At 36.9% G+C, this 19,977-nt stretch overlaps 3 protein-coding genes and 1 long non-coding RNA gene across 7 annotated transcripts in view; 1 reads left to right on the forward strand and 3 right to left on the reverse strand.

Moving 5' to 3' along the window:
- Positions 1-332: 332 nt before the first annotated feature.
- On the reverse strand, positions 333-2,450 carry LOC129770481 (serine/threonine-protein kinase ULK3). Its single transcript, XM_055773351.1, has 2 exons — positions 1,942-2,450; positions 333-1,849 (listed from the first exon to the last, which is right to left on the reverse strand). The coding sequence occupies exons 1-2, from the start codon at positions 2,029-2,031 to the stop codon at positions 491-493; spliced, it is 1,449 nt and encodes a 482-aa protein (XP_055629326.1). The 5' UTR covers positions 2,032-2,450; the 3' UTR covers positions 333-490.
- A 3,917-nt stretch (positions 2,451-6,367) lies between these two features.
- On the reverse strand, positions 6,368-9,599 carry LOC129762482 (uncharacterized). Its single transcript, XR_008740639.1, has 4 exons — positions 9,425-9,599; positions 9,314-9,363; positions 8,903-9,196; positions 6,368-8,843 (listed from the first exon to the last, which is right to left on the reverse strand). It is a non-coding gene; the product is annotated as an uncharacterized LOC129762482 (long non-coding RNA).
- On the forward strand, positions 7,760-18,806 carry LOC129762471 (uncharacterized). 4 transcript variants are annotated; one of them, XR_008740637.1, is made up of 5 exons: positions 7,760-7,904; positions 8,086-8,248; positions 8,490-11,160; positions 11,284-11,581; positions 11,654-12,306. XR_008740637.1 is itself a non-coding variant. In XM_055760750.1 (4 exons), the coding sequence occupies exons 3-4, from the start codon at positions 11,296-11,298 to the stop codon at positions 12,148-12,150; spliced, it is 783 nt and encodes a 260-aa protein (XP_055616725.1). In that variant the 5' UTR covers positions 7,760-7,904; positions 8,086-8,248; positions 11,284-11,295; the 3' UTR covers positions 12,151-12,308. The 4 variants fall into 4 exon arrangements, 2 of the variants coding, with proteins under 2 accessions (XP_055616725.1, XP_055616734.1); XM_055760750.1 differs by lacking the exon at positions 8,490-11,160 and having other exon boundaries at positions 11,654-12,308; XR_008740638.1 differs by lacking the exons at positions 8,490-11,160; positions 11,284-11,581; positions 11,654-12,306 and adding an exon at positions 14,072-18,806.
- LOC129762463 (mitochondrial coenzyme A transporter SLC25A42) overlaps positions 16,305-19,977 on the reverse strand; it is a 29,555-nt gene continuing 25,882 nt past the window's right edge. Inside the window, exons 6-7 of the mRNA XM_055760737.1 lie at positions 16,911-17,097; positions 16,305-16,828 (exon numbers count right to left, since the gene is read on the reverse strand). Of these exons, the coding sequence (XP_055616712.1) occupies positions 16,675-16,828; positions 16,911-17,097 (341 nt within the window). The 3' untranslated portion in view covers positions 16,305-16,674. The remainder of the gene's footprint in view (positions 16,829-16,910; positions 17,098-19,977) is intronic.

Here is a 19,977-nt window from a genome sequence, read left to right on the forward strand (position 1 = left end):
CATCGGAATCCACTGGGGCTGGTATCAGCTGCACCAGAACGAGACTCTTGTGCCGCTGAACCAGCGGCGAGAAGTTCCCGTCATTGCGGTGAGCGAAATTTGAATTGACTCTGTCTACGAAAGCGTTTTATCATTTCAATTAATTATAGGCAGCGAAGAAACTTTGGAACGGATTGACAGGGGGTGATTCCGCGCCACCCGAAGATAAGAAATGACAAGCTTTTATTATATCATAATAAAATTGTAAATAAAAATTTTAGAATTTCGGTAGCCTAAATCAGTCACGCGAAACGCACGGATGTGATATAGAGAAAATGTCAGGGACACGCACATAAGCTTGTGGCATATAATCGGAATCAATTTTAAAGCAATCAACCATTGAAAAACACTGAGCAAAATTCCGGGCAAAGCTTGGAATAAATATTTATGAAATAATCAACGCCTAAAATAAGAAATACTAAAAGCAAAAGCTGTGATCAAAATTCCCCCTTCACTGCACGCAGCAATTAGAGGTTCCCACGGGACTATTCTCCATTTCCTCGAGAATCTGCGCCGAACGAATGGACTTGATGTGTTCCGCTTCCTCCATCCATCGAACTATCTGCTGATGCAGTAACTCCTTCCGCTTGGATCCACGTGGTTCGGCAGCCAGCAGTGGCATTAAGGCACCAAGAGCGGTCTTGAATGAGTCCAGTGCGATGTCCAGCTTGTTCTCCAGTGCGTACAACTCCGCCTGGCGGCCAATTTCCAGCGGACCGTTCAATTCGGGACTAGATGAAGCTAGCGCTAGCAGTTGTTTGTACAGTTCGGTTGGTTCCAGTGCCCGCTGTATCATTTCCGCTCGTGAAGGTGTCTTTTCTAGTGTTTTGTCCGCGGCAACCGGTTTCGTCTCGGGTTCTCGTCGGAACGAGTGTTTGATTTCCTCCGCCCGATTCAAATACGTTTGAACCCTTCGACGTAGAATCTGCTTCTTAGCTGGACTCGTTTCCGCCTGGATGATAGGAACGAAATACTGTAACCCTTTGCAGTAGTGATGATATGCCGTGTCGTAATCTCTTTCCTTGTCCAATTCGATGGCCTTGTTGATAAGGGCTATCGCCTTATCGAGATTCTCGTCGGAAGGCGCGTGTTCCAAATCGAGGAAAGGATGTTTGAAAAATTCCTCGAACTTGATCCGATCCTTGGGTGACCGCTGGAGCAGTCTACACAAAAGATCTTCACACTCGGCTGAAATGGAATGGCATTTGGGAATCTCGATTCTCGTGTTGTTCCGAATCTTCTCCAGCAGCTCCTGAAGTGATTTCGAACTGTACGGAGCCTTCCCGAAGAGGCACTCATACAGGATAACGCCTATACTCCACAGATCCGCCGTTGCGTCGTAACAATGCTTCAGAAGAATCTCCGGCGCCATATACAGAGGCGATCCCTTGATCGAGGTATTCTCCTGGCCCAACTTCAAATGCTGCGCGAATCCGAAATCGGCCACCTTCAAACTGATCTCTCCTCCGCTGGCTTTCGTCAGCAGCAAATTTTGTGGTTTCAAATCGAAATGACTCACATCGTTTTCCCGCATATATCTCAGCGCCAGCGAGAGCTGGCGCAGGAAGATCTTACACGTGCCCTCATTCAACTTCTGCTTCTGCCGAATGTAGGCGGACAAACTCCCCCCATTGCAGTACTCCATCACGATGTAAATAAACCGATCATCCCACAGGAAATCCTTCATCTCGACTATGTGCGAATGTTTCAGCTTTTTCAGCAAACTAATCTCGGTTATTATGTTGTCGACGGCGGTTTTCGACAACGAAGCCTTCTCCACACATTTGATTGCGAATATTTCCTTAGTGCTCTGTAGGGTGGGTGGGGGATATGGTTGTGGTAATGAAGCATTATTTAATGACGCGCCCCCATCAATCGAAGGTGTTGATTCATTAAACTCACCTTCCTCATTGCGCGGTTTACTGAAGCGTAGGATCCGACCCCGAGACGCTCCAGCATTTGATACTCGTTGATGTTCGGTTTGTTGCTCATCTTGGCCAGTTCCGGGGTCCACTACGAATGTGTCGGATGGAATGTCATATCTTCTGCGCTTGGATCGATTTTTTACTAATTTTATTCTAAGGAATCATGTCCATGCTCATCTATAAATCAGCACCATTTGAATCTCACTATTAGTTAATCTCTCGTAACTGAACCGAGTAAAGGTTTTCCTGAGATAGATTTTCGAATGTCTGTTTTTGTTTTGGTTGCTTCGGAAATGCAAAGAAAAAAATGATTGCGCTGTAATCAATCGTTTCAGTGCTGCCAGTGTTTGAGAAATGGTATCGAACTGAACACTAGAGGCGCTGCTGTGTTGACGAATTGAGGTTAGATTTACAACCAGATGGCGCAGCCAGTAAAATGGTAATGTTACGTTTTTGACGTAGAACTACGTCTTTCATTAAGGGTGCCAAATCAGAAAACAGGTCACGTTTTTATGAAATAAAGTTAACGTTAATAACTATTTTTGCCGCGAACGGATTTTGGCGATTCACATACTAAACGAATCGGAAATTACGTAAGATTTGTTTAATATGCTATACATTAGAATCCCCTGGTTTGTAAATGGTTAAAATTCATCAAAACTTGAAGCGTTTCCATTTTCCCATACATTTGTTCTGTCCATTTGTGTGCTTTCCCGAACAGACCTGTCAATAACGAGCAACTTATCGACGACCAACGGAGGGGAAATCGTAGGATTCAAAGTCCCCATGAACAAAGGAAAAGTAGAAGAATGAAGGGGAATACTTGCCTAGAGTATAAACAGTGGATCTCGCTGAGGAAAACTCTCATTCGGCATCGGACTGTTGAGCAATCCAGTTCACTTTGCTTTCGCTGCGCTTCGATCTTAGATTGGACCCCACCAGTGGTAATCCAACTTGGATATCGTCGTTTGGTTTTTCTGTTCGTTTTTCACGTTATTCGTATCGTGTGTTTTTCTTTCCGCGTCATAAATTGGACGCTTCGCTTAGTGTATGATGAGCAAGAAGAAGAGGAAGGCAGACTCGAGCCCTGCAAAGAACGAACGCATTGCCAGGAGCAATAATATTTCGAGGCAAGTGTCATCCAATGATGCACGCGATGTTGGTGCAGTGAAAAGCGCTCGCACTGAACCGAGCCCTCGCGAGTGTGACACCGCATCGCACAACCGCGAAGTAGGCGATTTCGGCGCGTCGGTCGAAAATGTAAACGCCGTTACCCAGGCAGCAACCAAAATCAAGCTCCCCCCGCTGGTGGTGAAGGCGGTCGCTCTTGACAAACTCATCAGCGAATTCGCATCGATGGGTGTTACAGCAGAGTACAAGCTGTGTGGCATAATTCAGTCTTTTTCCAAGCAGTTAACATTGTTTGTTTTCCGTCATCATAAGGGCTTCGTTGGTGCCTTTGAGAATGCATCAATGCATTAAACTGACGTTATGGCGAAGCAGGCGTTAAGGTTGTGCGTCAAAAAAATATTTGGGGAACACCAAGCATCTTGAATGTCTTACTGGAATGTTATAAGTTATTTGAGTTCGCGTGCCAGTGGCAAAACTGCCTTCAGCTAGGATTGCATTAGCGCTATGAAGCATTGCTACTGTTTTCGAGGTTGTTATTAACAAAAAGAGTTTATTTCGCTTGTTAAGTCACCGAGAAAGTAAATGTCGTTCTGGAATCTTGTATGTGGTTTCGCTTGCCAGTAGCAAAACTTCCTCCACTAAGGGTGATAGCTGCGCTTCTCTCGAGCATGAGAAAGAAATACAACTTTTTTTCGAGGCCAGTAATATTAACAGAAGCGTTTCTTTTGAGAATTGCGCAAAATGATGAGAAGTGTTTATATTCCTAGTAGTTTCAAGCCACCAATGTATGGCTCTGTATGCATGCTATGGCGAACGCTTGTTTGGCGCTTGGTTTACGTTGTACGAACGATGCCTAGAGGTGCGACTCCTTTAAGGCAATACTAAATAACATGTAGCATGATATTTGATACTTGCAAGTGTTGTCATTGTTGTTGTTTCCATGCGGTGCCAAAGATATATTGATGTAGTTATGGGATGTGGAATAATGGTGGTGGTGCAACATGTATATAATCGACTCTAGCCGAGTCTATGTCAATTGCGAAAAAAGCAAAAAAAAAAGAAAAGCGTTCGAGGTAAATTTTCATTGCATTGACATGAAATAAATTGCGACTTACGATCAGCTAGTGTATTGTTTTGCGAGGGCAAGAATGAATCATCATTCAATTATCGTCAACAAATTCTACAATGAAAAAACCATTTCAGAGATTATTCTACTAAGCAGTTGTTTCTAAAATTTCACAGCATTATAGAATAATATCCGAAGGTATAAATAAGCGACTTATATAGAATAACAGCGTAGTTCTACGTCAACAATGCGGTCGTATCTTGGACACAACCTCCTATAATTTTTTGGTTTGAAATTCGTTTGTATTCTGACATAGGACTATGTCTTTGATTTATATAAAAGGGGGTCAATCTGCGGAGAATGCAACGATTCATTAAGAGCTAAGTGGTGCGGACTCAATCCACTTCATTTTCAAGGAAATTCATGCATGTTTTCAAGCGATTTCTTGCAATAAATTCTCAGACCACCAGAGATGCCAGATTTACAAATATGTTTGTAAATTCACAGACATATCTGTAAAACACTTTTTATTTTTGTTGTAGACTTTTTGGATATAACAATATTTCAAAGATTTGTGGAAAATAAGAGGCTCTATTCATCACATCAAAGATATTTGACTCACCATATGACATTTTTCCATAGTTTTAATACAGAAAAGTTATTATATTTAGTTTATATCAATACACATGACGTTAGACCGGCGATACTAATAATGGATAGTCATATCCATAATCACATTCAATGCATGAGGGAAAGTGAAGGGATGAAGTGATTGAACTCTTTTTTATATTGCTTTCTCTTTTTGTTCTATTTCAGTTACTGGACGCACAAACACTGGGAGAGAGAGAAATTATTCCTCTCGCGAGCGATCCCTCCACTACATGTCAATTAACCAGCACCGATAAAAATGTTGTACTTTTCGGCATGTTTTAATTTCAGTTAAAACATGGAAAAACAAATTTTTATAAAACATTTGGCGAGCTTTTCGAAAACCAGTATATTGAACTGTAAGAAACTGCTTTTGAATTTTTGAAAACATAAGTTTCCAAAGATAAAATTTAAGTTTTCCTTAACATGTCCGTCTTACCCCCATCTCCCCTACTTTTTCCTTGACATCATTGCAGACGAAAGAGAGGATACGGTTATTCACATTTAATGTACTCTGTAGGAAAATATACACTGCATTTTCTTAAAAATTTCATCAACGACAAGACCGCAAGCCTTGGTGGATGTCCAATATATCAACGAAGAAATACTAATTTTTATAAAAATTAACAACGCGTATGTATGTGCAGATCGTTGAAACATTTATACACACTTACAACACATTAGAGTTATTAAGTGGTCCGAAAAATCAATTTTTTCCACTTTTCCCAAAAATTACAAATGAAAATTAATAACTTTTGAATCACTGAACCGATTTAGATGATCGACATATAAAATTGAAACTAACGCCCTAGCCTTCTATTAAAAAATATTTAACTTGCGAAAAAAATAATTACATTTTAGTAATTATTGATTGTAGTCGTTTTTTATTTTTTTATGACTTTGGACTAGAGGGCGCTATATTTTTTTATATTTTTTCTTGAAAGCTGAGGATTTTTTACATAACATCTCTCGATATCAGAGATGCTATTTTTCGTGTTTTAGATATGATTTTTCAAAGTTAACCGGTGGTTCGGAAAATCTTTTTTCTCCCTTTGTCCAAAAATAACTTTCTGCAAAAAATCATAACATTTGAACTACTGAACCGATTTAGATAATCGATATATGAAATTGAAGCCAATAAGCAGTATTTGAAAAAAAAAATATTACACTTGCAAGAAGACATGATTCTAGTAGCATAGGTCTAGTTTAGTTACATATGAATATTGATCGAAGACTTAAAACATGTTAAATTTACAAAATTGTAACTTGAAAACGATAATTAGAGCATCTCTGACATCGAGATAAATTAGGTAAATAATTCTCAGCTTTCCATAAAAAATATAAAAAATATAGCGCTCCTATCTTTAACCGAGAAAATTATGAAAAACTAACTCAATCAATAATTACAAAAACAAAAATTCAATTTTTTCGCAAAAGTAATATTTTTCAAAGAAAAATAACTCGTAAGGTTCAATTTGATATGTCGATGATATGAATCGGTCTAATAGTTCAAAAGTTATGACTTTTTGTAGTGGGAAAAATTGTTTTTCGAACCATCGATTAGTTTTGAAAAATCATATTTCAAAAACGGAAAAAAAAGTATCTCTGATATCGAGATATTTTATGTAGAAAATTCTCAGCTTTCAAGAAAAAAATATGAAAAAATATAGCGCCCCCTAGTCCAAAGCCATGAAAACATTAAAAAACGACTACAATCAATAATTACGAAAATAGGATCCATATTATCTGCAAGTTCAATACTTCTCAATTAAAGCTCTTTGGCTTCAATTTGATATGTCGATCATCTAAATCGGTTAAGTGGTTCGAAAGTTATAAATTTTAGAAAAAAGGTCATTTGGGGAAATAGTGGAAAAAAATGATTTTTTGGATCACCCTAAAATGGAAATGAAAAAATAAAAAAAATACGAGTCTAATGTTTTGCGATAAAGAACAAAATTACCACTTTTGACGAAGATCTAAGAACCACTATACAAAATACAATCTTACGTGCATCGCGATGTACAAAGTATTAATGAATATGTGAAAATTAACGTCAAAAGACATTTCTATAAATCTGCACACTTTTACAGACTTTTCCACATTTTAACAGACATTCACATGTTTTTACAGACTTTTTTTAAAAATCATCTGGCATCTCGTCCTTCCACTTTTTATCGAATATTTTCGAATCGCAGGAGTAAACATTTACGTGACTCTGACTGACGTTTGTTTTTATTTCGTTCGGAAAAACGTTATGTCAAAGAGAGGGGACATTAAAAATGCGTTTCTCAGTGAAAGGCTGAGATGCTCTTTCAGAGATGCAATGGTTAATTAAACAATTGACGGAAAAATGTAGTTTGTTCATTTTATAATTTTAATTATTTTTGCCCTTGACAACAATACCTCTTTTCTAGTGTTGATTATCATAAGAAAAATAACACTCCTGATCAATGGCAAGATGCTAAACTATCCGCATTGACGGCATTGAGCTTCGTATTACGAAATGGGGGAGCAGGCATGACAATATGGGTTTGCAAAAGACATAAACGTGCTTTTAAAATAAAAATTATGAATGAAAATTATTTTTACCAAACCAAATTAGTACTCTAGGTAAACTAAAATCACTTTTGCTTGCAAGTAGTAAAAAAATATCATACACAAATTGTGTTTAAAGATAATTTTGTATTATAATGGCAAGTTTTGGTGAGAATATCTGAAAATTGATAGAAAATAGTTTAAATTGGGGTCAGAACAGCGTACTTATAGAAGGCAAATAACGCAAAGAAAAAAATTTCATTCAAATTTTAGCAATTTAAAACTGCCTTAGGGTCGACTAATCTGATAGAGAATAGTTGACCTCATAGAAACTAATATCGTATCCAGATGTCGACACCATTCCGCCGTCAACGCGAATAGGTGTTTCGTTCTTGACACTTTCATGACAATACGAGTTGCGAGACGTAGCTTTCTGCATTGTTTACTTTTTGTTTGGTTGTGTCGTTATGGTTTCATATCAACTCGCTGAGGAAAACAACTGAAGAAAGAAATAAGCAAATATATATTCGTGAAAAATAGTGTACTAGAGCTGCAATAAGGTATTTATATTACATATTATTCAATAGTTTTGGGGGACAGTGAGGATTTGAAGAGCTTGTGAGTGTGATTAAAGTGCTATAAGTCTAAGAAATCTGTTGTCCAACTCCTCCACAGATAATCGTTCATCTCGCGGTTCTCTATCATGCCAAAATTATATTGTGAATATCTTATTTTCTTCAGATGCCGTATTATTGTGCAGTAAAAGGATGCGGAAACAAGGTCCGCATAACGAAAAACAACCCGGACATTGTTTACCACACTTTCCCCCGAGATGGAGATAGACTTCATAAATGGATACTTTTCTGTGGCCAATCGAAGGATTGGAAGCCTCAGAAAAATCAAGGTATATGCTCACGTCATTTCCATAGCAGCAGCTACGATGACCGACATCAAATGCGCCATGAACTTAATGGTACGAGAAAATATAGGATGTTGAATTCCAAAGTTAAACCTTTTTTCTGCCTTATATGTATTAGCCATTCCATGTCGAACCGATATAGTGGTTCTCCGACTTTCGTGGAAAGTGGTAGATTTGTTCTGTATTGTAAAATATTAGACCCGTCTTTTCTTGTTTTTTTTATTAGGGCTGTGTGGTATACGTTGCAAATCGTGAATATTGTCACCGGATTAAGGACATTGTAGTGATGTAGAACGTTGAACTTTTGACTAGTCTGAAATCGATCCACCGCCGCAACAATAAGAAATTTCTCACCATGCAATTTTTGGAAATGACTGGTATACTCATCGGCAGTGTGGAAATACTCTCGGCATACAAAGCAGCAGCATGTTTCAGCATACGTTCCACCGTAGTCACATGACGAATTTCCGATAGAAGTCGATTCGCCACTACCATCTCTTTAATTTCCTTCAAAACTTTGTCGTTTTGTAAAATTCATCCAGCATACGCAGGAATTTGTTTTGCTTTTTGGAAGTCAACTCTGAAAAATCAACAAATATAATCATTCTTTAGCGGAACAAATATATCAAACCGACCCACCAGCGTGATTGTTCTGTTCGTGCTGCTCCAGTAGGTTTCGCAACTGCTCCATGTTGAATTTAAAATTATTTGGTCGATTACCATTGGCATGCTGTTGGTTTGGCTCATTACGTGTTATCAAATCGTGGTTCATCAACACCCAGCCCAACTCGTCCATTTTGACACGAGTGTTGCGGCGCAGTTTTATCTCTTCGAAAAGTTTCTCGCGTAGTTTCCGTTTGATGATGCCTCCGTCCTTGATCAGATTGTGCCGATAAATTTGTACTACGTACGATTCTATTTCATGCTTTTGCCCTGATGATAAAACAAAAAAATAACACTTTTTTAAATGCTCAATAAAACCACGTACGATTAAAACGCTGCTTGCTTGGAAAAAAAGCGTTGATTGCGCGGCTAGAAGCTAAAACATACTCAAAACATCCTTCTGCACTGTTTTTAATTCGACCGCTGATTGTAGATATCTGAAAAAGTAGAAGCAATTATGAGAAATTGTTATACGAAAAAATCCAGAAAATTACCTACCTACAGTAAAGCGCGAGCAGCTATTTTGCCGACGAATGCATTTGTCACCAAAAGATATGATATGTTTTGTAAACAAATTTGTTTTTTCACGAGCAATGGCCGAACAGCAATTTTGACATTGCGGTCCACCTATAGTATAGCACCTTGATCAATGGATCTCTTTTGACATTTCAATTGGATCTTTTTTGACAGCCGTTTCGATTCAGTCCGCACTACCTAGATTAAGAGTATTAAGAGCATTAAGAGTAACGCATATTACAACATTTGTCGTTATTGCGACAAATGTTGTGTTATATAGCATTATAAGGGAAATTTATCTGGCAATTTTATTTTTTTTTTACTTGAAACAAGAACAGAAAATATAGTAAAAAAGTTGAACAATTTGACGATCAAAATGGGTTGGGGAAAATGGGATAACATGCACCAGTTAAGGAAATCAAGATGTTTCTGGAGCCGATCTGGCGTAGTGGTAACATCCATACCTCTCACGCAGAAGATCACGAGTTCAATTCTCACTCCCAACATTCTTCCAAAATTGGAAGTAAAAAGTGACGAACCAGCCAAAAGTGTTGAAAGTCACTATAATACAGATATAAAAAAAAAAAAAAAAAAGATGTTTCTGTATTAAATCGAATGCAATAGCTGTTGTCATATGGACCACGATCACTCGATACTTAGGTCACTGTTTATATTAGTTATATACAGAAAACTCTTGAAAATCACCCAAAACACGGTTTTGAAAATTGGGAGTTTTTTCCCAACCATTCCACTAATCAGGGCATAAAGCAGACGAGCGCTCGTCTCGTTTTTTTTTTCATATTCCAGAAGCCGAGCTCGACTGAAAACGAACGAGTAGCTCGTCTGGCTCGACGACCGTTTGGCCGCGCTCGTCGACGTATCAGTCGAATCGTCTAGTTTGTTTGATGTGTTTGTTCACCTTGTTGATTGAAAGCATCGGTATTCTTCTGCTACGCCTTTTTCTTCAAAAATTGTTTCACGGCTAAACTAGTATTGCATAAGCAATGTATGTTTTCAACTCAATTTTACAGATTTTCAAATGGGCCTCTTCCAAACAACACAACCAAATGTAAACATTGAACTCATATCCAGGGATGCTAGATGACTGTTTTGAATATATTAACACGGCACGAAAAGAGTCTTCACATATTGAACGAAAATGAGTAATGCTCGAGGAAAAATATCAATGGAACCAAAAGATATATGAAACTTATTCCTTTTTGTTATGTTTTTTTTTTTATATTTTGGTATCGATTAATCTATTTTAAAATTGTTTGTCGTTTTTCTCAAAACAAAAACATGTCTTCTCATCTGACATCACTGATCATACCGAGAAAAACTGACTGAAGTCTCTGCAGTCTACCAAATAAAACATTTCAATGAAACTCGTGTACTGGAATTGGATATTTCGATCGTCTCGACAGTGACTGAAACCGAGACGAGACGAGACGAATTCGCGTCATCGAAGGTACGGTGTCACCACCTATGAAAGTTTCGCGTGTGAGTGAAAAATATGTAAACAAACCGTTGCATATTTTCTCTGTAATTAATATATTGATTTCTCGAAAACTTGTACCGTGTTTATCTTACAATTAGTGGAAATTGTTGAGAAATAGTTTTTCTTAGCTGTTTCGATGCTCCGAACCAAAATTTATTGTCATTTAGTAGTGAAAAAAAGCCGTTGAAGTACACCCTCTGTCAATCTACCTGCGAGAGAGGTAAACCGAATTAATGAAATTTAATATAAAAATATCCGCTCAGTGTTCATAAAATACCTAAAATACAAAGACCTGGCTTCTATTCAATCAGTGCTCTAATATTTTTCAAAATATTTTCCTTAGAACGTGTGAAATATGGACGTCAAAAGCTGCGCAAATTGCCCGGAGAACATGCAAGTCGGACGAAATTTGCTTGAAGCTGACTCCGAACAATCTGCAAAATTCAAAAGCCGTATTGTTTGTGTCGTCCCCGGATGTAAGCAGAGATATCGTCCCGGAATTTCTTTTCATGCCTTCCCTCCGAAAACGGACAAATCGCGGTATCTAGACTGGATCCAACGACTACGGCTAAAGATAGAACCTACAAAAACCTCCCGTATTAGTAGCCTCCATTTCACCGTGTCGAACTTCTACTCTCCAAGTATGAAGTGTAATACACGCCTTGAAGCAATAATATTATAATTTTTTTTTATTATTATTTAACTTTTTATAGCAACAAGCCGTGCCACTGATCGCTTAATTCTTAGGCCATCAGCAGTTCCCGACTTGAATTTGCCACAACCTCCCATCAGCGAAGCCAGGAAAAGACTTATTGAGGGCCGTGCTGAACGTGCTGCAAACCGTGCCAAAGTTGGGGCAGCGATGGACCAGAGACATGATACACCAAACCTTTCAGATCTTGCCATCGATGCTGAATGTGCAGATCATCCCGAAGTCTGTGTTTCTACAGTAGAGAAAGCAGTTCAGGTAGACACTACGGATTTGGATAAACTTAAAGTCAAGCGTATCTTAGCGATCTCCTTTGGAAGCGATGACGATCTTGTATCATGGACTGGACTTAAATCAAGAGAAATGCTCGAATCTATTGTCAAAGCAGTGACTCTCGTGAAGCAGTATCGTCAAAAGCCTAAATCTACAGTGAAGCTAGAAGAGGAAATACCGGATTCCTGCACAATAGACAAGTTAAGAATATACTTTTTAAATCAATAGGCCTTTACTAAAGTGTTTCTTCCCTGAAACTACCTTTTTTAAACAAGTCGTTTATTAGTAGCCTCTTGGTGAGTTCAAAGTAATTCGTTAAGCACAGAGGCGAATTAATTACTTATGATTAAAAACACGTTATTGTGCATTTTGCACCAAGTTGGACTGTTTCGGCCTTTTCCATAAGTGCGAAAATACGAATAAAAGTGCGCTCTAACATCGAATCATGTTGGTGTCTTCAGCGCACTTATTCTTCGATTGATAACGAATAAGTGCGCTGAAGACAGCAAATCGATTTGATGCAAGGTCGCACTTTTATTCATATTTTCGCACTTTTGAAAAAGTGTGAAACAGTCCAACTTGGTGCAAAATGTGCAATAATAAAGAAATAAAATAAAACATACTTAAGCAAATGATACAAAACAACCATTTGGAGAAGGAGATTTTCGTACGAATTTTTATTGTATGGGGTTCCGAGCTTGGAGATGATGACTGGAGGCAGGACGAGAAAGTACTGAAGCCTTCATCGTGAACTTCTTCAACACCAACTATTAAAAGATGTTCAGCTTTGAATACTCTTTCGCCTTCGACGACTAAACGGCTTCCACCCGCAGCGTAATCGAACACATCCGCAAACTCCACAGCCACGTAGCAGGTTTCATTTTCTCCGACTGATGGCTGCTGATAAAGCATGAAACAAGGTCACAGAAAAACACTTATAAGTTAAATTCAGCTTAAGCTACGGCAAAGTTTTTTTTCACTGCATAAGGAAAACTCATTTTCCAAACGTTTGGAAGATAAATTTTGCACACAATTATTAATTTTTATTAAAATTTAGTATCCTGAAAGTTTGTTTACTTTTTCACAAGTAAAGACAGTGTCCATTGGATGCGGTAAGAAAACGTTTTCCCCTGCAGTAAATTTGTGTGATTGAACTAAATAAGCATCCTAGAGGATAGTTCTTTCGATACATACTCACCATTACAAAAATTTCTGCAAAAAACGTTAAAAACGGTGCGTTTAAAAATCACATTCTTTTTGCAATTCTTTGTTGACATTCGCTTCACGCACACAAGCTGTCAAATTCAGCTTCGTAGTCGCGAATTGCACGTCTCGTTTTCTGGAATAGGGCCCTATGGTCCCTAATTGAAAGTCGTCACTAGACGTCGACACTGTACCGTTGTCATTGCGAATGCCGTCAACGCGAATGACAAAACAAAAGCCCACTGACAGAAGACATGCACACCAAGCTGTTTACGAGGTGGAATGAGACATTACATGGTAAATTCAATATAATCAAAATAACTTTTAAAAAATAAAACTGCAGCGACCGTACGTTTTTTTTTCTCTGGGTTTGGATCGATTAATCGACGTAAATAATTCGTTCGCTTGTGGACCACAAAAGTTGGACGAATTGCCCCAACAATAAGGAAATTGCTTTCGTGAGTTACACTGAAAAATATGATCATAACGATGAACCTAACTTTCGCTCGATTTGTATAGACGTTCCTAATTATGAACTAAGATATTGGCCAAGAATATTGTAATCTTTCCTCGAAAATGGATGAAACCTGGTACCTCGAATAGCTCCAACGGCTTAGGATGGAGATTGAGCCGTTGATGTTTACAAAAATGTCCAATTAAACGTGTCGCATTACAGGTCTGTCCAATTAGCTAACTGTTGCATTAAATGTAAATTACTTTAGTAAAATAGAGCTAACGAGCAAAATTCTTATCGACTCGATTTCTGTAACAGGGCCCAGTATGTTATGTCAAGTGAATGGAATTAGGCATTTATTGGAATAAGGTGTATCATGGTACTTATCAGGGGGTCTTCGGAGCCTTACTGGTTGCGTGTTCGCTACTAAGCGAACAACCATAAGCTCATAACTCAGGGCCCTCAACTGACCATCTTTGTGTGTTGTTCTAGCTACTACGTCCACGCAACAATCATCGTTTGTCGGTAATCCCAGTCCCTTTCCGCTCACATTACGGTCTGCTGCATCGGTAATTGGCGCTATCTATAACACAACAATGGAAGCCTCATATCAACAGTCCCGCTGTGTATATAGTCCATCTATGAACATTCGAACAATAGGAATATTCTTACGCCGAAAAAGGAGACATGTGTTATGTATCGATAGAATAGGAATACTATTAGGCCTAAAATGGCTACTGTGTAATATACAACATGAGGAAAAATGTACACAATAAATTCGGCTCTGTTACAGCTGAATTGAACCTAATAAAAAATAAACAGATGGGATAAAAAAAAAATGGTGCTTATCAACACGACGCAAGTAACGGGACGCTTGGACGGTAAAGTTTCTCTATAAATGTCAGGACCATCGAATAAAAAGAAGATTCATCTGCAGTAGGGTAAATGATCTTGGTTTGTCCAGTCGAAAATATGATCATGGTTTGCCCACTTTTTTGAATGCTCTAATTCAGCGCTCCTGTGTCAAATAAGGCCTTCGAATGTTTCGAAACATATAAATGAAATTGCCTTTTACATGATTTATAGTAGTTTGATAGTATATTTTTACCAAATCACATGTTTTAAAGGATTATAAAATACACCTTCTATTTCTGTCAATGCGCCCCTCATTCGAGCTAACTTTTAATCGATCACCAGATGATTATTTGGCACGTATTCAGACCTTTTCTGGATTACAACACTTATAAATATTGTAAACATCATGCTTGCTCACCATTTGTACATAACGAAACCATTAAATTAACGCATTTTGATGAACTCAATTCTGATCATGAGTTGTCCAATTCAATAATGTTGTTTTGTCCACATGATTTCTATGGCAACCGCTTGGCGCGCTGCAGTTTGTTTATGTTTGTTTATGGTGTGCTTCGCGCATAGCAGAAGTATGGTTTTTCTGTGTTGATTGTGTTGAGGTGAACACTTCTAAAATGCCCAAGAAAAGGCAATATTCTGAAGAAAGCCTAAATTATGAATGAATCAATATGATGACAGTAAACTCAAGCAATGATGAATGCAACATCTAATTGTGAATTCGAATGTTTTCATTCAAAAATGGAGATTTCTAAAACCGGACAAACCATGATCATTTTTTTGGGCAAACCATGATCAGAGGTGGTCAAACCATGATCATAATTCTTCTTTAAGGAAAATCGTTAAAAAACATAAAAATTTCAATAATTTCAACACCTTATGGTAGTACAGTAAACATTCACTAACTGGGCGAAAAGGGAAGACCACTTATCGACATTCGCGTTTTAACTGGTCCGGCATGTTAAACGTCAAATAAAATCGAGGGAAACTTCAATGAATTGTTTGATTCGCATTGTTCCTGTAATTGGATAAACAAAAGGATTCCAATGGAAGTTTCGCATTGAGTGCGACAACAGGTATGACATATGATTTGAGAAAATTATTTTTCTGTAGTTTAATCAATGTTTTTGTCGTGCGAAAATAATGTCAACTTTCATAACATTTAAAATTACATTCGAATGCCCCTCACAGCAAATCTTCCATTTGAATATGGCGTCGATTGTTTACGAAATTGTGCTTTTTAACTGGTCCAAGGACCAGTTAGCGTTCGCCCAGTTAAACAGCAGACCAGTTAGCGAACGATTACTGTATTAGCAACTAGAGACTTGGGGCTTTTCAACAAACCCAAACTCGTATCGATTATGTGTGATTTTCATGAAGAAAAATCGATTTGCATTTACTAGTTGCGTAAAAACACCCCAAATTGGACAAACCAAGATCATTTACTCTATACTTGGATTGAGTTTAATTCTCAGATAAGCGAATATTTTGCTGCCCACAAGAGACCCCTTCCTGTGTTTTTTTTTCCTTCAAAATGATGCAAAACAGTAACACTTTCATTAGTTTTTATTACGTGATGTGATATGCTAAGCAAAATTAACCCTAATAATCAAATAGTTGGCGAGACAATTCAAACAATGAATCGTTTCAATCCAAAACGCCGAAGGTATATAGCGCTTCATCTATATTTCAGTCTACTTTTGAAGCCGACGTAAATTAGTGTATCCCTTAATGAATCCGAATTTAGAACGAAAAAGAATATTCAAGCAAAGTCATAACTGAAAAGCGAATATTTTTTGAATGGCACTCTGTGTCTCAAATATTTATTGTCATTTCGCATCAGCCTGTGCGAGTGTTTGTTTTTTTTTGTTGTTAGTTTGTATAGTTTTCGGCTGGAGCAAAACATTTTTTTCCGGCGCTAATCCAAGATGAGTGTGACAAAAAAGATATATGAGAATAAATTGCTTCCAAGGCGTGATTCCACATTTGTATATTATTTGCTGCTGCTGCCTAGTTCAGCCAAAGCAATATATAAACCTTCCCTAGCTTATTACCACTATTTACAAATAATTGCACCGTTCGATTAATTGATTTCTGACAAACAGACAGACGTTAACTACAGGAAAATACCCAAAAACATGAACGTCACTCTCCCCAAGTTTTTCACATGACTTCGTCCTCTCAAGAAATGCGCACAGATTCAACAGATTTGAAGCTAACGATTACTACCTTTCCCCGGACTGATCCCGCAGATGGATAAGCTCCCGCAGGCCATGCTTGATGTGGTCGTACGTGGCAAAACTGATCCCCACGGCTATCGGACCCTTGATCCAGTTCATGCTGAGACCTTTGTAAAAGCCCCGGATTATACCTTCCTCCCTTTGAAGATACAAATAAAAAAAAACATTAAAATGCAATTATGCAATGTGGACATGGATGTTTTGCCTGGATCGGAACCAACCTGTAAATTTTCATCAGCATGCTGCCAATCGTGAGATACCGATCGACGCAGTGCACCGTCACGCCGGTGGTTTGCAGCCGCCGCCTCACGATGTCCAACGGGTAGCTCGACGATTGGCCAATAACGCCGGCCGCGGCGCCGAACACAAGCGATACCAAAGTGTTCGGGCTGTAATCTCCGGTGCGCTCTGGAAGAAAAAAGGTGGGTATGAGGGCAGGACAAAACAGACCAGATTTTTCAATAAAATCTGAGTATATAAGCATTCAACCATTCCATATCAAACCCGTGGTTCTCAGATTTTCGTTAACATTGTTATCTTTATTCCTCCTCATCGCAAAATATACGACCTGTATTTTTTTTATTTTTTCATTTTAGAATAGCCCGGAAAATCAATTCATTCCTTTTTTACTATATTCAGTTGGTCTTCTTTGAAAAAATATAACACTTGCAAAAAAAAATTGATTTTGTTTTCGTAACTGTTAATTAGAGATAGAGGGCGTCATATGTTTTGTATTTTCTCTTGAAAGCTCAGGCCTTTTCACACAGCATTTGAAAAAAATCAAAGCCTTTTTTTGTTTCTGTGCCATGATTTTTCAAAGTTAACATGTTTTCAGTCTTCGTTCAATATTTTTAAACGACTAAACTACCATGCACCTACATTGATTCATAGCGATTTATAGCGTCATCAGAGAAGAGAAGTGGAACATAAGAGAAAAAAAGTGGCAACGATTTGTGGCAAGAAAATTTAAACAGTGAAAAAATTGACAGATGATTTACGCTCTAAAAATTGAACATAATGTTAAGATGTCTTTAAAACAGTGGGAGAAGTCATATATAAGGTGGGAAGTTCGAATATAATGTTATTAATGTTGGCATCATCATGATAAACGCGGCGAATGGGATAGAAATTACGAACTGAAAATTGAATAAAATATATATAAAGACGTGAAAGTGCTGTGGACAAATATTATAATCCATTTTTATCGGTTTATGTATAATGTCGTTAATATTTGCATTATCAGAATAAACCCATATGTATTGTAATCATAACTTGCTGTGCTATTCATAACAACCTTTATGATCGTATTCCACCAATAATGACAAATGTGTAATTTACGAATGAAGCTTCGCCATAGAAACTGGACATTGAATAAACAAAATTAAAATGTGGCAAGAGCATCAGTTGAAATATTTTAAAGCATTCTCATCGAAATAAATTGAATGATACAATAATTCTACGACTAGGTAACGTATGTACGCTTAAAAAACAACATAAAATATGATTTCTGAATAAATTTCATTTTTTTTCAGTTTCGAACAAACCCCGTAAAAAGCCATTTTTATTTTTTTAAATACCATATGTTGGTATTGTATCTAAAATTCACAAGGTAATGAAACGTTAACATCAATTAGTTTCTAGTAATCATCTTTTTAGTTGCCAGGGAAATTAACACCAAACTAAATTTATTTAGTGTTATATATATATGCCATGCCAAACCGATATAGGGGTTCTCAGATTTTCGTGTAAATTGGTAGTTTTGTTCCTTATCGCAAAATATTAGATCCCATTCCATTTTAGTTCGGTTCGAAAAATCTAGTTTTTCCCCTTTTTTCCAAAAATAACTTTTTTTTTGAATTCATATCTTTTGAACTACTATACCGATTCAGATGATCGACATATCAAATTGGCCAGTAAGCTAGTCTTTCTTTGAGAAAATTCTACACTTGCGAGGAAATATTTTTGTTTTCTTAATTATTGATCGTATTTGTTCTTTATAGTTCTCATTGTTCAAGGGCGCTTTATTTTTTTATATTTTTTCTCGAAATCTGAGGATTTTTTAGATAACATATTCAAAAATGTGTTCTTCGTTTTTAAATTATGATTTTTCAAATTTAACCGATGGTTCAAAAAATCATTTTCCTCCTTTTTTCCAAAAAAAAAAACGTTTTCAAAAATTCATAACTTTTGATCTACTGAACCAATTCAGATAATCGACATAGTATATATATATATATATATATATATATATATATATATATATATATATATATATATATATATATATATATATATATATATATATATAGTCTAGTCGCATAGGATGATCGAAGGAAGCTTAGAAACATGTTAACTTTGAAAAAGCATAACTCAAGAACGAAAAAGAACACATCTCTGATTTTTGTGTTAAGAAAAAGAAAAAAGAAGAAAAAATTAAAAAAATATATAGCGCCCTTGGTCCCGAAACCATGTTAACTATAAAAAACAGATATAATTATTAATCACGTTGTTTTCATTCATTTTTTTCGCAAGTGCAATATTTTTCCAAAAAATTCTAGCTCATTGGCTTTAATCGATTAATATATCGATCATCTCGGTTAACATTACAACTCAAAAAAGAAAAATAAATACATTTGAGTAAAAAATGTAAATGTGTAAAAAATCCTCAGTTTTCAAGAAAAATATAGAAAATTATAGCGCCGTTTGTCCCGAAACCATGTAATCTATAAAAAATGGATACAATCAATAATTACGAAAACAAAATTCAAATTCGTTGCAAGTTTGGTATTTTTCCAAAAAATACTAGCTAATTAACTTCAATTTGATGTGTCGATCATCTGAATAGGCTTAGTGGTTCAAAAGTTATGAGTTTTTGATAAAAGTCATTTTTTGGAAAAGCGAAAAAAAATCGAATCACCCAAAACAAAATAATACAGGTTCAATGTTTTACCATAACGAAAACAAGCTACCAATTTTCACGAAAATCTGAAAACCACTATATCAGTTTGGCATGGAATGGCTGAAGTAATACTGCAATAGTTCGACGTCGACATATCAAATGAAATCTTATGTGTTGAAAAGAGCTAAACTCGAAATGAAAACTCATAGAGCATAGAAAATTTGTCACTTAATTTTCCACAATTCGCTCTTTCACACCATATTTCTATCTTGTCGCAATTTCAAACCTCTCAAATTGAATTGTCAAAATGATAGGTCAAGGAACGAAATGCAGGAAAAATTAACAAATAATGGGGGGAAAATAATGAAGCAAAGGTAATCATGAATTTT

This window comes from Toxorhynchites rutilus, chromosome 1, assembly GCF_029784135.1.
Source record: "Toxorhynchites rutilus septentrionalis strain SRP chromosome 1, ASM2978413v1, whole genome shotgun sequence".
Classification (NCBI taxonomy): domain Eukaryota; kingdom Metazoa; phylum Arthropoda; class Insecta; order Diptera; family Culicidae; genus Toxorhynchites; species Toxorhynchites rutilus.